Consider the following 15,974-nt stretch of genomic DNA (forward strand, 5'->3'; position numbering starts at 1 on the left):
TGGTCTGCCATCCTTTTTTTCCAATCCACCTCTATTTAAAATGTGAGCTCTAAAATGCCTTGCAAATTTCCAGGTACCACATGGACAACAGAATTTTGGCTTATTAAGCTTGTCAAACAAGGCAGCAGCTTGCTGCCTCCTGCTACCAAAGGGGTCTGTGTGTACTTTGACCCTTCTCCACCCTCCCAGGTTGTTCATCATTCACGACACTTTACAAAGCTTTGTATTCTGTACCTATACTTCATTCAAGGAGCTGAGTTACAACTCAGATATGGAACACAAGCCGAGCAAAGAAACTGTGAACTTCACTGTTCTTAACTCCCACTATTATCTCTTCATTGCTCTGTACGTCATTTGCCTTTCTATAATGCCTTCCATGCAAAAAAGTCATAATGCTTTACATGCATTATAGGACTCTGGTATACCTGCAACGATGCTAAGTTCTGAGTACCCCATTACCAGGATGGAACACATTAAAAAGGCAGGATAACAGTTTGAGAAACAGCAACAAAGCGACTAGTAGGCTAACTTAGTAGGGAGTACCGAACAAGCAATTCCATAATAGAGAAAGGAATACATTCAATTTTCATCCATATGTTCCTGTACTAACCATTTACTGTCCATGAATCTGAGACCCACGATCATACCAAAGGAGGGCACCAGCCTTCAAGAGTTTGTTTCAAGCTGCTTTTACTTTGGAAGAAGAGGGAATTCTTCTTCTTGCCTGCTTGAAGCAGACAGGACAGTCCAACCACCACCCCTCCTACATGCAGTAGTTCAAAGTAGCTTTAGACAGAACAATCATCAGACATGCTAGATGGAGGCTACCTTCCCTGTCCTATTTTGCTGGCATTCAAGCGAAGCGAAAGAAAGATGCACCCTCTTTAGGGGCAGAAACAGATTGGTCTAATTAATTCATATTTGGAAGTTTTAGGGGGTAGCCAAGTTAGTCTGTACAGGATATACTTAAGTGGTCTGGTAGCACTTTATAGACTAACAAAACATGTAGATGGCATCATGAGCTTTTGTGGGCAAAACCCACTTCTTCAGATGACCGGAAACTCGAGTTTAGGATGTGCAGACCCAAAATAAAATAGGGGAGAAGGGGAGGGGGGGGGGGGGAGAAAGGGAAGCAGGAAACAAGGAACAGAGGTTATGGAAATAGCCAAGGGAAAAAACAGAAAGGCAGAACTGGGAATCAGTGAATACCTGAAGATTGGGTAGTTAAAACGAAGCAGATAAGAATCAAAGTCAATAGATAGTACCCTTTCTAACACAGGAATCTACACAGAGCTGTTTGCATCTTCTTTGAATGTTAGGCTGTCCCAACCATCCCTCATCACGATTGAAGCCATTAGTATAACTGAACTTGCAGATGAATTGTAATTCCAACACCTCTTGGTGTATTTGGCTAGTAGGACTGGTTTGTTTTTAAGTGAATTCGTACTTGGTTTAGGAGGGCATAGATAGGAGAGGGCCTACCAGCTGACTAGCTTCCCCCTCCAGTGCTCTCAACCATTGCAATACTCCCATAGGCAACAGGGCATCACCATATCCCTTCAATGCACCCACAGAGGTCTTTGAGAGACTGTTATGACAGCGAGTGGTGGAGACCAACAGGACAAGTCTCCCCTACCTTATTCCAGATGCCTATTACGATGACGGAGGAGCAGTCTCCCCCGAAAGCCATAGGAAGCGAGAACAATGTTCACAGTGCAAAGCTGATACCGGGGCTCGGGGGCTTTACGGCCCCTACTTCTCTCCTCCCTCACTCCCGCATTTCTAGTTCGGGCTCTTACTAAGAGCGGGGTCCTACGTGGCAGCCCCGGGGAGAGCGAAAAGCCCACGGTCATAGCGCCCCACATACGCGGCACGTTCCGCAGGCCAGAACAGCGTCACGGGCTCGCGGGAGCCGAATCCCCGGGAGCAGAAGGGTAACGAGAGAAGCGACTCCACACGAGCAACTCCCTGGCTGCAGCCATAACCCAGATACGCGGCAGCGACGGAGCCGAGCGCCCCCGGCTCTCCGCACTCAGGCGGGGGCTCAGCCTCACGGCTCGCTCCCCGGCAGGAGCCGAGTTACCAGCCTGCTTCGCCCCCCACGCGCACTGGGGGCTCCCGCCAAGGGAGCGGCTGCGGCAACAGCCTACATCCCCTCACCCCCCCGCCCGTGCTAAGGGCCCCTCCCGGAGGGGATGACGCTGAGGAGAATCCCAGCTGGGACTCTCCTCGCCCTCAGACCCTCGCGGAGCGGCCCGATGGGAGCGCCACGGAGGAAAACCCAGGGCACGGCCAGAGCGGCCCCCGGAGGGAGCAGGCAGCACGGAAAGAGCCCCCCGCCCCGCCCGCACCTGCACGGCGCGGCTGAAGAAGACCCCCGCGTCCGAGGCCAGCTTCTTCATGTTGAAATCCATCTCGGCGCGCGCGCAGCCGGAGCCCGGCTCCCCGCCGCTCCGCAGCCACCCTGCCCGCCGCGCTGCTCCGCCCCAGCCACAGCAGCCGGACAGCCAGGGGAAAGTAGCGCTAAGCCGAGCCCGTGTTAGCGCACCCGCCTCTTTATAGGGCCCATCGGCGCCCTCTAGCATCCTCGCGACTGCCTGTTAAAGGGGAAGGCACACGGATGTTCCTCCACCCCCACCCCCCCCGTGGGAGAGGCCTCACTATTGTGCCGTGGTAGCTTCGTGCAGGCCCAGGCTGAGCCCACGAACGCAGGGCGGGAGTCCTAGGGGCTGCTTTCTGGGCCCCTAGTTCTGAGGTAAAGAGAAAACTACGGCCCCCGAGAATGCCGTTAGTTGATGCGTCCCCTTTAAGAGTAGCTCCGCCCCTTTCCTTCTTAGCCTGCCAATCACAAACAATCGATACGGACATGAACTCCCTCCTGCTCCTCCTCGACGTTGGGGAATATTGCTCTTTGCTGCTCAACCGCCCTCGCTGCTGTCACAGCGCAGGCCAGGGGCGTCAGATCATAGGTCCGCCTTAGAAAGCCGGCTCTTCTGATTGGCTGGCAGAGGACGGCTTCCTACGCGGTCCTCCCCCGCGAGGGGCAATCAGGCTAGGCTACGGCGCGCAGGGGAAGGAGACGCTGCCCTTCCGAAGCCATGGGACGCGGCGGGGTGAGAGAGGCTCAGCCAGGGCTGCGGGCTCCACCTGTTGGAGGTGGTAGCGTCCGGCGTTCTGGGGAATGCGGACTCTTCCATCTGCGGGGTGGGGAGTGCTATTGTCTCTCTGCTGTAGGGGGGGCGGGATGGTGCCAGGCTCGCTGGAGCCGAGAGGCGAGAGGCACAGGCTGGATGAACAGCCCCGGGCTGGGTTCGAGCAGCTCCCCAGCAGGGCACCTCCCTGCCCCCCTCCCGGACAGCTGTCTCTATCTGGCTTTATTGCCTGAGGGAGGGGGCTGGCCAGCATGGGGTGCGCCCTAGGACTGGGGCTGCACCGGGCTGGGGTGTATCCTGGAGCAGCTCCAGGAAGGGCTGCCTTGCACTGGCATGGCAGGGTTTGTGCTGCTGCGGGCGTGGTGAGGAGGCAAGGTTCGGTGCAGAGGCTTTGGGGGAGTTGGGTGTCTTAATCAGGCGGAGAAGTGAGCACGTTGCACCATAGGATTGATTCTGGAGCCAGAAAGGTAGTTTCCTGGCACTGGGGGGGGAGGAGGTTTGGAGCAGCGTCTGTACAACACTGACGGCAGGTTAGAGTTACGTTCTCAGAGTGGGGCTCATAATAAAGCACAGAGAGAGATGCCCCCTCTTCCTCCAGAGCTTATGAGAATTTGTGATGGGAGAAGTAACTAGGTACCTATGCTCAGGTTTGTGTTGGAGCACCTCAGGCATGATCAGAAGTGGTTTCTGTAGTACCTGACTCAGTGTAGCACTGGAAATAGTTTGCTTTGTATCAGTTTTAAATTTGTGTTTATAAATAATTAAATTCAGCATCCTGCAGTAATGGAAATAATCAATTAAATCACCTTACATTTGTACAATGGTATAACAAACTATTTTTAAAAAAAGTAATTCCAAAAGACCTGACCCTTAAACATTCTTAATTTTCTCAAAAAGCTAATTAATTGCTTTAAACTTATAACCCAGGAGCGATGGATAAGGTATACTGTGTTTGTTAACTTAACAGCATTTCAGGAGAGTCCCAGACAAAAGGAAAGAACTGACCTACACATTGTTGCTTATGCTTTCTCTGTTAATATAATTGAAACAATATGTGTTGCTATTGTCTTGTGTCATCAGCCTCCAAAGTTGGGTATCTGATAATTTTTTAAAGTTTGAGAATAGTAAGAGTTTTTGTTGGTCTTATTACATGCTGTTGCCCTTCAGACTGTTGTTACACTTGTGCTCCATTTATTGTTTTTTGTTGCTGCTATCAGTATTTTTGGTGTTCTTTTCTATCTAATTTTGCCATTTGAAGGTCATATTGTGCTGTTCCAAATAGATTTTTCTTTTACAGTCCAAGTACCACCACTGCGCTTCAGCTTGTGCTGTCTGAGGCAATGCAGTGAAGGCAATCCATGCTTTGATAACTTGCAGGCTGGATTGCTATAGAAAGACATCATTCTGGGTATGTCTAAACTACATCCCTTTTTTGATAAAGGGATGTAAATTAGACATATTGAAACTGTAAATAAAGCCGGGATTTGAATTTCCTGTGCTTCATTTACATAATGGTGGCCACAACTTTTTTTTGACAAGCTGCTTTTCGGAAGAAAAAAACCCGCGGTCAAGACGGGGATCTTTCAACAGAAATGACCTGTTTCGAAAGATCCTGTAAACTTCATTTTTTGAGGATTAGGTGATGCATGTACTCCAGTCCTGCATGTATTAGAATTCTCAAGCTGGTTTCTCAATCTGTATATTGACTAAATTTTATATTTAATACAAAATTGTTCTGTTGTCATGGGAAAATGTTCTGTTTGGACTTGTATATTCTAGACCAAGGCTACTTAACATGCGGCCTGTTTGTTTGTGGCCTGCGGATGGGAGCCAAAACAAAAAAGTAGTCAATATAATAGTCTTCTGTTGATATGTGTTGTTGTAGTTAAATTCCTGGACTACTGTTGCTCATTAAAAGTGCTGTCATATGGTTGGAAATTGGGTAAATATTGCATTTTATTAATATCAGCAGAACTGACTTAAATGGGGCCTGTCTGCTGTGTAGCCTTGCCTTAATCTTTGTATTCATGCCTCTGTATGAAATAAGCTATTTGCATATATATTTGCATGTATATGCAACCACACTTAAGTTGCTTGGCATGTGCTGTTAGTATCATTGTGGCTCCTGGGCTTCCAAAGTTGAGTAGCCCTGTTCTAAACCCTTCCTACTTCTCCCTTTCAACTGCATATAAAAGCTGGGCTTATGTATAACTCAGCCTCATCTGATTGGCCGCATCCTGCAGGCTCCAGGACTTTATGTCTAGGTTATTGGATCTGATTACTATGGACTAGGAATTGTTTTACTGAGTTGGTTTAAAATATGACAAGTTTGGCTTGTCAGTATGGTGGGGCTAAACAAGGAATAAATAGACCATGATTTAGTCCAGCTACACAGACCAAGGCTATAACATCTAACACATTTTGGTTATAAGTGCTGGCTGAACAATTCTTGTTCCAAGTTATTTTGTCTACAACTGTACTTAAGCCCAGTTTAAACTGGGCTGTGGTTGAACTGGTGGGTGGCTGAGCATTGTGGATGTGGCCAGAAAGTGTTATAGTTCTATTCTATTAAAACATAAACAAACATGTAGCTTTGCTTCAGTCTGGTTGCAAGGTGACTTCGCTGCTGTCCACATTGGCCAGCAAAACTGTATTTAAACCAATTGACCCTGAGCTACCATAAAAGCCAGTCAGCCTACATACTTCCTTGTCCCTTGTAGACTAGATGATTGACCTAGTCAAAAAATCTTTGGGGTCGCAAAGGCCCACAGCTACCTGGACTTTGACTTTTAATCCTTGTTTCATTTGAGAGACAGACATCACTGTCTGTAAATCCATGTCTACGCTATGAGATTAGGTCAAATGTATTAGGTCTTTTTTTTTTTTTTTTTTTTTTTAAAGAACCTGATTTTGGAAAGTTGAAGATACAACATATCCTCACGTGTGCTTGAGGTTGACCAAATCCATCCCCAGTAGGATGGGGCTACCTTCGACTTTGAAAGCTATCCCACAATTCCTGCTGCTCTGTTACATTCTAGATTAGGCTCCCAGTGCCTGATGGGACAGAAATATTGTAGCAGGTGGTTCTGGGTACATGTTGTCAGCCTCCCTTAGTGCACTTCTCTCCTCCTTCCCTTCATCTGCTTAAAAACAACGGAAAACAATTTTTTTGCACCATTTTTTCCTGGGTATCTGTGTAGACTCCAAATCAGAGCAAGCATGGACCCCATTGAACTTCAAACTTCTGTGGCAAGCATTGCAAACACCTCACACGTTTTGCTGTGGTATGTCCCAGAGCTAGCCAGGAGCCACCGGAGCGAGGAAGAATGCACACAGATGTATGAGAAACTGCTGACTGGAGCAATGGACATATGCTGGTGTCAGTTGATCATGTTGACAAAGTGGAACGCTGGTTCTGGTCCCGTGAGACACACACAGACTGGTGGGACCACATAATGATGCAGATATGGGATGACCAGCAGTGGCTGCAAAACTTTCACATGCGTAAGGCCACTTTAATTGAACTGTGCGATAGGGATGTAAAATCCCATTTAATTGGTTAACCAGTTAAACATTATGTTGGCTCCCCCACTGCAGTGGCTCCCCCACCGCAGACAGGGGCTGCTCCAGACTGGCCAGAGCAGTCCCTGCCTGTGGGAGCACCCAGGCTCTCTGCAGACAGAGAGGGAGAAGCCCCTGCCTCAGGGTGCCTGGGCTCTGGATGCTGGAGCAGCCCCTGCCTGCAGGGTGCCCAGGTCTTCCTGGACAGGGGTTGCTCCGAATGACTGGAGCAGCCCCTGTCTGTGACGGGCCCCAGCAATTAATTGTTAACCAGAACTGGTAAGCATAATCCAAAACATGATTCTTACAGATTAACCAGTTAACCTTTCACATCCCAACTATGTGCATTGCTTCTTCCCCCTCTTCCTTCCCCCAAGCACAGCAATACCAGAATTAAATCTGCTCTGACAGTTAAGAAGCAAGTGGCCATAGCCTTGTGGAAGCTTACAACACCAGACTGCTATCAGTTATAAAGTTGGGAATTAATTCAGAGTGGGTAAATCTACAGTGGGAACTGTTGTGATCCAAGTAGCCAAGGCAACCAATACCCTTCTGCTAGGAAGCACAGTGACTCTGTGGACACGCAGGAAAAATGGATTTGCCATTATGGGATTCCCCAACTGTGGTGAGGTGACAGATGGAATGCACATCCCTATCTTGGCACCTGACCTTTTTGCCAAAGAGTACATCAACTACAAAGGGTGCTTCTCAGTGGTGTTGCAGGCACTAGTGGATCACAAGGTCTGTTTCACTGACATTAATGTGGGATGGTCAGGAAAGGTGCATGACATGCACATGTTTAGAAACTCTGGTCTCTTCAGAAAGCTTTAAGGTGGAACTTTCTTCACAGACTGGAAAATTAACATTGGAGACATTGAAATGACAATAGTTATCCTTGGTAGCCCGGCCTACCCTTTGTGCTCGTGGCTCATGAAGCCACACAGGTAGCCTGGGCAGCAGTAAGGAGCAGTTCAACTACAGGTTAAGCAAGTGCAGAATGGTGGTAGAATGTGCTTTTTGACATTTAAAGGGAAGGTTTTGAAGTTTATTGACTATGCTAGACCACAGCGAGAACATTCCCATTGCTGTGGCAGCTTGTTGTGTGCTCCATAATATCTGTAAAAGCAAGGGGGGGGATTTCTTGGGAAGGGGTGGATGGAGGCAAATCACCTAGCCACTAACTATGAGCAGCTAGACACCAGGGAAATAACAGAGCATATCGAGGGGTACTGTAAATCCAAGAAGCTTTGAAATCCAATTTTGTGAATGACTAGACAGTGATATGACAGTCATGTATACTGCTCTTAACAAGGTTAAATATATTGGCTGTAACCCCACCACCATCACACGCACATAACGCAAGCAATAAAGATCCTGCTGTTCAGAAATCCATGCATTTGTATTTGGGAAACACGGGGCACAAAGACCAAAAAGGAGCTCAGGGAGGGAGCAAGAGCAAGTGGAGTATTACAATCCCCTTGTTCAGCACAGCAATCACAGCTGTGGCTGTGGGAATGACAGCTTTCTGTTCCGGGAGACATCCCAAAGAGGTGAGTGCAAGGCTGTCCTTGACTGCTCCCCAATCCCCCACAGTCTAGAGTGCCTCGGAGAGGATGCTATGGAAGTTGGTAGGAGGGCAGGTGGTTCAGCACGAGATGTTCCAGCATGTGCTCCAGATACTTCTCCTGTGCCTCTACCAGCTCTGTTTGCTGCCCCATGCACCTCAAGATTTCATCCTGGGTCTTGTGTTCATGTTCCCTGAGCACATTTCTCTCCTCATGCTCCATTCGTATTGCCGTCAGTATTGTTCTCCATGTAATTGTGCCCTGATGCTGCAGGCAGTTGAATTTGCTCATTAAACGTGGCATCCTGAGTAAGTTTTGTCTGTCTTCTGGTCTGTAATAGCCAAACCACTGGAGGAACAGGGGGAGTGGGCAACATACAAACTGTTGTACAGGCTGTAACTAAAAGAGTGAAGGGCAGACTTTGGAGAAGATACATTGTAGAATGCAGAAGCTAATCTTTTATTATGGAAGAAGTCTATCCTAAACAATAGGCATGTGTTATGTACAAGGTCAAAGTTATATTTTCAAGCAGTTAACAGGCAGGCACAACACAGAGATCTGAAGTCTGGACTCTGTTTGGGAGCAGGCATGGTAAGCAAAAGTTTGGTGTTCTTTTGTTTCCCCTCTCACAGCTAGGCATGCATCTGCGTTTGCAAAGGAAGGCCATGATCACATTGGGCTCAGGCATGGTGGCAGGGGCTCATGTGGTCACCATGTGTTCTCGTCTTTGCTGGGACAGTGCAACTTTCCCTTCCCATGTCGACCTGTTTTGGGTGGTGGAGGGAGGGAGGGGAAACTGGCCCGGGTGTGGTGGCAGAAGGACTCTCACAGTCTGCAAACCATGCTTCTTGTGGATGAGCAAATAGAGGTGTATTGTCTTAGTGTTCCCAATTACAAACCTTCCTTTGCTTCATGCAGGTTACCATGCATAATATCAGTCTTCTCTGAATCACTCAGAAAGATAAGGAGCTGATGCTGACTGAATGTGGCCAGAAACCTGGACCTTATGCTGCCATGCTTTGTGCTACAATGATGCCAGATCACTTACTGCTGGGTTGGTGTAGAAAGGTGTCCTACCATGTAGGACAGAACAAGGCAGGCCTCCTTAGGATCCTTGTGAGAAGGATGAAAGAGTACCTCTATGGCTACATCTACACCGTGGAACTATTTCAGGATACCTCTGGTATCCCAAAATAGCTATTCTGTATGTTAAGAGCAAGCCTGTTATATCAAAATATAACGGGCTCGCTAATCCTTTGTCCCTTTAAACCTCATTGCACAAGAGTTAAGGGGCGTTTCAGAATAGCGCTTTAGTTAATTTAAAAATAAGCTATTTCGAAATTACCTCAAAATAAACTACACAATTTGTGCTATGCAAATTGCGTAGCTTAATTTTGAGGTAAGGCTGCTGTGTAGATGCACCCTATGAGAGTTTTATGGAGCCGTGCAGGGAGGATTCCTGCTCCATCTCCACGCACATTAACAAGTGGTTCTAGGGAGCCCTTGATGTGTAGGCAGAGTGGCCACCACAGATAAAACATCATTCCCTTAGCCTACTTGTAGCATGGTTACAAATGTGAACGCACCAGAAGTGCCCTCCTCCTCATCAGCAGCAGTATGTCCTGAGAGGAGAGGATTGTCTCCAAAGTTAAAAAGAGAGGCCCTAGCTATGGGGGAGATCAGATACTCTGCAGCTGTGTCTAGACTGCATCCCTTTTTCGTAAAAGGGATGCAAATTAGACATATTGCAATTGCAAATGAAACGGGGATTTAAATCTTCCCCGCTTCATTAGCATAAAAATGGCTGCCACTTTTTTCTGGCTCGGAGCTTTGCCGGAAAAAAGTGCCAGTCTAGACGCGGATCTTTCGGAAAATAAAGCCTTTTCCAAAAGATCCCTTATCCCTCATTTTAAAAATTTAAAATGCAGTCTAGACACAGCCTGCTTGTCTACTAAGCATTCTCCTCCACCTTTTCATCTACAGTATCTTCCTTGTTGCCTGAGGCTCCCTGAAGAGTCAATTGGAAGATATCCACAGACAACTTTGGGACACTGGTCAGGTCCTCCCTTAGAATCTGATGCTGCTGTCTTCAGAAGCAGCATGTTTGCGGCTCAGAGCCAAACCTACCGTTTGCTTCCTTTGACTTCTGGTACACCTGCCTGAGGTCCTTTATTTTCGTGCGGCACAGCTGGGTGTCCCGGGTATATATCCTTTTTCCGCCATGCCCTCTGTGATTTTGGCATAGGTATCAGCATTTTGTCTGCTGCTTGGGATTTCTGCCTGCAGAGATTCCTCTCCCCATGCAGCAGTCAGATCCAGGATTTCCTGAACACTCCATGCTGGAGCTCGTTCACAACCCTGGGCTTTCATGGTCAGGTGTGCTGCTGAGGTGTACTGCCTGCTCTGCTTGCCATGCTGGCCAAACAGGAAATTCTAATTTTCCAGGACTTTTCATAGCTCGAGAAAAGTGGAATTGAAAGTGCTGGCCAGAGCAATCACATCCGGGCACTGTGGGACACCTCCAGGATCCAAGAACATTGACATTCACATCTCTGTATCTGCACTATTCCAGTGCTGACTATGTAAGGTCAAATTTAGTGTTACTCTTCTTGTGAAGGAGTAGTTCAGAAATCAACTTTAAGAGCCCTTGAAGTTGGCAGAACAGGGTTGTTTGTGGAGACTCGTTTAGAAAAAACTAACCGAATGTGATTAAGTTCAGCCTAAACTCATAGGCTGTGTCTACACTGGCACCCCTTTCCGGAAAAGGGATGCTAATGTAGCACTTCGGAATAGGCAAATCCGCAGGGGATTTAAATATCCCCCGCGGTATTTGCATTCACATGGCTGCCGCTTTTTTCCGGCTTGGAGATAAGCCGGAGAAAAGCGCCAGTCTAGAAGTGATTCTCCGGAAAATAAGCCCTTTTCCGGAGGATCTCTTATTCCTACTTCAAAGTAGGAATACTCCACTACTTCAAAGTAGGAATAAGAGATCCTCTGGAAAAGGCTTTATTTTCCGGAGAATCACGTCTAGACTGGCGCTTTTCTCCGGCTTATCTCCAAGCCGGAAAAAAGCGGCAGCCATGTGAATGCAAATACCGCGGGGGATATTTAAATCCCCTGCGGATTTGCCTATTCCAAAGTGCTACATTAGCATCCCTTTTCCGGAAAGGGGTGCCAGTGTAGACGCAGCCATAGTGTATACCAGGCTTAGTTTATCCCATTATAGTTGTCGTGCTGTTTTAAATGGATTGTAATGTACCTTCAGATGCACTGTACAAAAATGTCTTTATTGGGCAGTTGTATTGTTCTTGCTACTATTTACCATAGTTTTTCCTCCTTGCAGAGAGAAAATTCCCAGTTGGAGACTGATTCTAGAATTGCGAAGCACATTTTGAAACAAAATTGGATTTCCTTGTGAAATTTCTGAGCTGTTCCAATAAGTGTCCTTCCTACACGCTGACTCCTCTGGGTACACTCAGCCTCATTCAGACATGGCCTTTCAGAGATCAGAGGGAATGTCCATCATCCAAGCCTTGGCAATGACAGTGGCAGAGATCCCTGTGTTTCTTTATACAACGTTTGGGCAGGTAAAATAAAAAACCCACAGCTGGATTTTTGCAAAGCTATTTGTGGTTTCTTTACTGGGCTGTCTGCAGCAGTTGTTTTGGAGGGCAGTGAAGAGAAACAACAGAGTGGTGCTGGGGCAAGAGAAAAGGGGGATTTAACAGTTGCTATGAGGTGATAGCAATTATTTGAGGAACTGTGGAAGGAATAGAGACTTTTAGAAGAGGTCAGGTGTCATCTGGGGAGGTTTTGGGAGCATCCTGCAGATAGGAGGGGCACTTGTTGAGGAAGTTTTGAAGGTAAGCTTGCACCTGTTGGGGGGGAGTCCACCTATCTTGGTCTACCACAAGGGTGGTCAATTTTCACAGGGGGGCCTCTTCATGAATTTTGGCACATAGTTATGGGCCAGCTCTGAGCCCCCTGGAAGGGGAAGAGCCTCAGGCAGAAGGAGCAGGGCTGAGGGCTAGAGAGAGAAAGATAGCGCGTGAGTGTAAAGGAGAGATGCTTGGGCGTGTGAGACAGACTGTGTGTGGCACATACCGGGAGAGTATGTGTGTGTGGCATGGAACCAATGTGGCACAGACTGTTTGTGTGTGTATGTGCTGGCTGCTGCTGGGTAAGTTTCTGAGAGAAGCCATGCTTTTTCTCTTGAAGACAGGGAAAGCTGTCCTGCTCTGTTGTCTCCACTCATCCTGCTCTGGAGAGATGGATTATGGAAGGGAAGTATATCTGTGTGTGTGAGAGAGCACAAGCACCGAAATCTTAGAAACCATGCATTGTCTCTCAAGGCAGGCACTCCTCAGAGTCACTCACCATCCATGTTTCAGACTGGAGCAGCTCCAGGCTGCAGGATAGAGCAAGGTTGGAGGAAGGGTAGCTGAATATACGCTGCTTGCTGTAAGCATGCAAGCTCTGCTAATCAGCTGGGCAGGCTGGAGAGATGTGCTTGACAGACCCAATTTGGCCCCAGGTCTGATTTTTGCCCACCCTTGGTCTACCACAAACTTTCTGTTAGCCTTGGACAAGTCACTTAGCCTCTCTGTGTCTCCAAGTCATTTAGCCTAACCTTGTCAGTTACCATCTGTAAAATGGGGATAACAACACTTTCCAATCTCATAGGGATGTGAGGATAAATGAATTATCAGTCATGAGGGGCTCAGCTACTGCGGTGTTGGGGGCCACATGACTATCAAACAGAGAGGGGAATTTAGCTGTGAGGAGGGGAAAGGTTGCAGGAAAAGTGAGTGTTTGGAAGCAAGTGGAAATGGTTCTGTATAGAAACTGCTTTGTGGATAACGTTTGGCAGATATTCTATGTTCCAAGAGTCAAAATTCTTATGGAAACTCCAAATTGTGATAACTTATTGGGCTGATCATAAGTGTACAGGCAGTCCCCGACTTACGCGGATCCGACTTATGTCGGATCCACACTTACGAACGGGGCTTTTCTCGCCCCGGAGCTCACGGGCGGCGGGTCGCCACCCGTGTCTTCCGGGGCGAGAAAAGCTTCTCCCGGTCTCCCTGGTCTGCTGGGGGGGAAGGGGGTCCAGGTGGTGGCTTTGCTCTGGTGTCCCTGGTCTGCTGGGGGGGGTCCAGCTGCTTTGCTGGACCCCCCCAGCAGACCAGGGGGACAGGAGCAAAGCTGCGGAGCACGCCCGCAGCGGGACAGCCCAGGCGCGCCTGGGCTGTCCCGCTGCGGGCGTGCTCCAAGGCTTTGCTCCCCGTCTCCCTGCAGACCTGGGAGACTGGGAGCAAAGCCACGGAGCACGCCTGCAGTGGGACAGCTCAAGTGCGCCCGGGCTGTTCTGCTGCGGGAGTGCTCCGTGGCATTGCTCCCCGTCTACCTGGTCTGCAGAGAGATGGGGAGCAAAGCCTTGGAGCACGCCCGCAGCGGGACAGCCCAGGCGCGCTTGGGCTGTCCCGCTGCGGGCGTGCTCCGCGGCTTTGCCCCCCGTCTCCCTGGTCTGACCAGGGAGATGGGGAGCAAAGCCTCGGAGCATGCCAGCAGTGGGACAGCCGCGGCGCGCCTGGACTGTCCCGCTGCCCGTGTGCTCTGCGGCTTTGCTCCGCGTCTCCCAGGTCAGCAGACCAGGGAGACGGAGCAAAGCCATGGAGGACTTGGGCAGTCCCGCCACCCCCGTCTCCCTGGTCTGCTGGAGGGGGGGGGTGCAGCTAGTGTTCCCCCCCCCCCCCCCAGCAGACCAGGCTTTTCTTGCCTACCCCTGGGGTAGAGCAGCTGGGGGCTGCCGGGTTGGTCCCGCAGTGCCGCTCCGGACCAACCCAGCAGCACCCCAGCTGCTCTGCCCCAGGCGTCCTGATTCAGCTGCTGCTGGTCAGTTTCAGCAGCGGCTGAATCAGGACGCCTGGGGCAGAGCATCTGGGGTGCTGCTGGGTTGCTCCAGTAGCGCCGAGGAGCTGCGCTACTGGAGCAACCCAGCAGCACCCCAGCTGCTCTGCCCCAGGCGTCCCCAAGTCAGCCGCTGGTGAAACTGACCAGTGGCTCGCTACAGGAAGCCTGAGGCAGAGTTGCTCTGCACCAGGCTTCCTGGAATCAGCCGCTGATCAGTTTCAGCAGCAGCTGACTTGGGGACGCCTGGGTTTCTTACGTTGAATCTGTATGTAAGTCAGAACTGGTGTCCAGATTCAGCCACGGTTGAAACTGATCAGTTTCAGCAGCGGCTGACGCCAGTTCCGACTTACATACAGATTCAACTTAAGAACAAACCTACAGTCCCTATCTTGTACGTAAGCCGGGGACTGCCTGTAATGCAAACTGTGCTTTTTTGAAAGAGAGCATCCAGACTGCCTGGGTGCTCTCTTTTGAAAAAGTGGCTTGTCTAGACTCTTTTGGACGTGCCACCTATTCCCTCTCAATGCTTAGAGCAGTGTTTTTTAGTACCTATGCCTGGAAAATGATGGATCTCATTCAGAATGGTATAGTTGGACATGTATATTGTCCACTCCCCATCCATTTAGCTGTAGCTGGACATAAAATAATGTTTAGCTCTTGTAATGTAACTGATATGTGCCTGTGGCAAAATCCAGTCCCAGAGAATTCTTTTTTTGTTAAAGACTTCAGTCGGGCCAGCATTTCACCTCTGGTTGTTAATCTGGACCTAGAATCATTTGAGTAAGATCACTGAGGCAAACTCCTCTTGTGAAAAGTCCCGTGGGATCTTTAAATTCCACAGAGCGAAAGCAGCCCTTGAGTGTTCAAGATCTCATCTGAAATGATTATAGAGAGAACTGTGAGACTCATGCTGGACTTGAATTCTGTCTGCCAGGTATCAGATAGGATATTCTATCCTTCATATCTTGTCCTGAAAAGTTTATCGTGGCTGGGCACTAATGCACATTTGTTGTGCTTTGTTTACCCCATGCATGTGTACATTTCGCTGGTGGGTAAATCAGTGTCTGGGCCTAGCTGTCCAGGATTAAAACTGCTATACAAATGGGTAGTGAGGTGGTGTTCCATTATTGCTTTCTTATATCTCTTTGTTTAAAGTCTGCCTTCTCTCAGCTGCGGCTCTCCCCAGGCCTGAGGAAGGTGCTGTTTGCTACTGCTCTTGGGACAGTTGCCTTAGCTCTTGCAGCACACCAGCTGAAGCGTCGTCGACGTCGAAAGAGACAGATCACCCCGGAAAAGTGTGGCATTAAGCCTGGAGAAGTCCCTGCCCCCACATTACCAACCAGGAAGGTCCCTTCAGTGAAAAAAGGTCGGTAGTGCAAAAGCAGAAGCTTCAGGGAAATGCAATGTTGTGTTGAAGGAACTTTTGTGTATGCATAGGTAGCCCAGGTGCATAGATCAGATCATGAAAGCAGTTTGAAATACTATACAGAGGCAGGATGAGAGTGGGAGGCCACTCCGATGGTAGCCTAACAGGAGCCACAATACAGAATAGACAGCAAAATGGGCTGCCCTAGGCTGTGTCCAGACTCAGGGGTTTTTTCGGGAAAAGTAGCCTTTTTCCGAAAAAACGTCACCTGCGTCTAGACTGCAGCCGCGTTCTTTCAAAATTAAATCGAAAGAACGCGGCTTTTCTTTCGACGGCGGTAAACCTCATTTCACGAGGAAGAACGCCTTCTTTCGAAAGTGCTTCTTTCGAAAGAAGGCGTTCTTGAATGTAAATAGG

General features: G+C 48.8%; 2 protein-coding genes across 17 annotated transcripts in view; one reads left to right on the top strand and one right to left on the bottom strand.

Annotated features, from left to right (window-relative positions):
• Positions 1-2,583, bottom strand: part of SH3GLB2 (SH3 domain containing GRB2 like, endophilin B2) — a 43,958-nt gene extending 41,375 nt beyond the window's left edge. For 2 of the 6 annotated variants that reach the window (XM_075905214.2, XM_006119059.5), the window contains exon 1: positions 2,352-2,577. In XM_075905214.2, coding sequence (XP_075761329.1) covers positions 2,352-2,414 — 63 coding nt within the window. In that variant the 5' untranslated portion in view covers positions 2,415-2,577. Of the gene's footprint in view, positions 1-1,636; positions 1,795-2,351 lie in introns of those variants that run through there. The other 4 variants (XM_006119057.5, XM_006119061.5, XM_006119064.5 and 1 more) reach the window with 4 other exon arrangements.
• A 328-nt stretch (positions 2,584-2,911) lies between these two features.
• Positions 2,912-15,974, top strand: part of MIGA2 (mitoguardin 2) — a 39,649-nt gene continuing 26,586 nt past the window's right edge. For 2 of the 11 annotated variants that reach the window (XM_075905203.2, XM_075905209.2), the window contains exons 1-3: positions 2,916-3,113; positions 11,622-11,865; positions 15,347-15,557. In XM_075905203.2, coding sequence (XP_075761318.2) covers positions 11,770-11,865; positions 15,347-15,557 — 307 coding nt within the window. In that variant the 5' untranslated portion in view covers positions 2,916-3,113; positions 11,622-11,769. Of the gene's footprint in view, positions 3,205-3,254; positions 3,620-6,089; positions 8,870-11,621; positions 11,866-15,346; positions 15,558-15,974 lie in introns of those variants that run through there. The other 9 variants (XM_075905208.2, XM_075905204.2, XM_075905210.2 and 6 more) reach the window with 9 other exon arrangements.

Source organism: Pelodiscus sinensis, chromosome 23 (genome assembly GCF_052426305.1).
Source record: "Pelodiscus sinensis isolate ZL-2025 chromosome 23, ASM5242630v1, whole genome shotgun sequence".
NCBI classification, from domain to species: Eukaryota; Metazoa; Chordata; order Testudines; family Trionychidae; genus Pelodiscus; species Pelodiscus sinensis.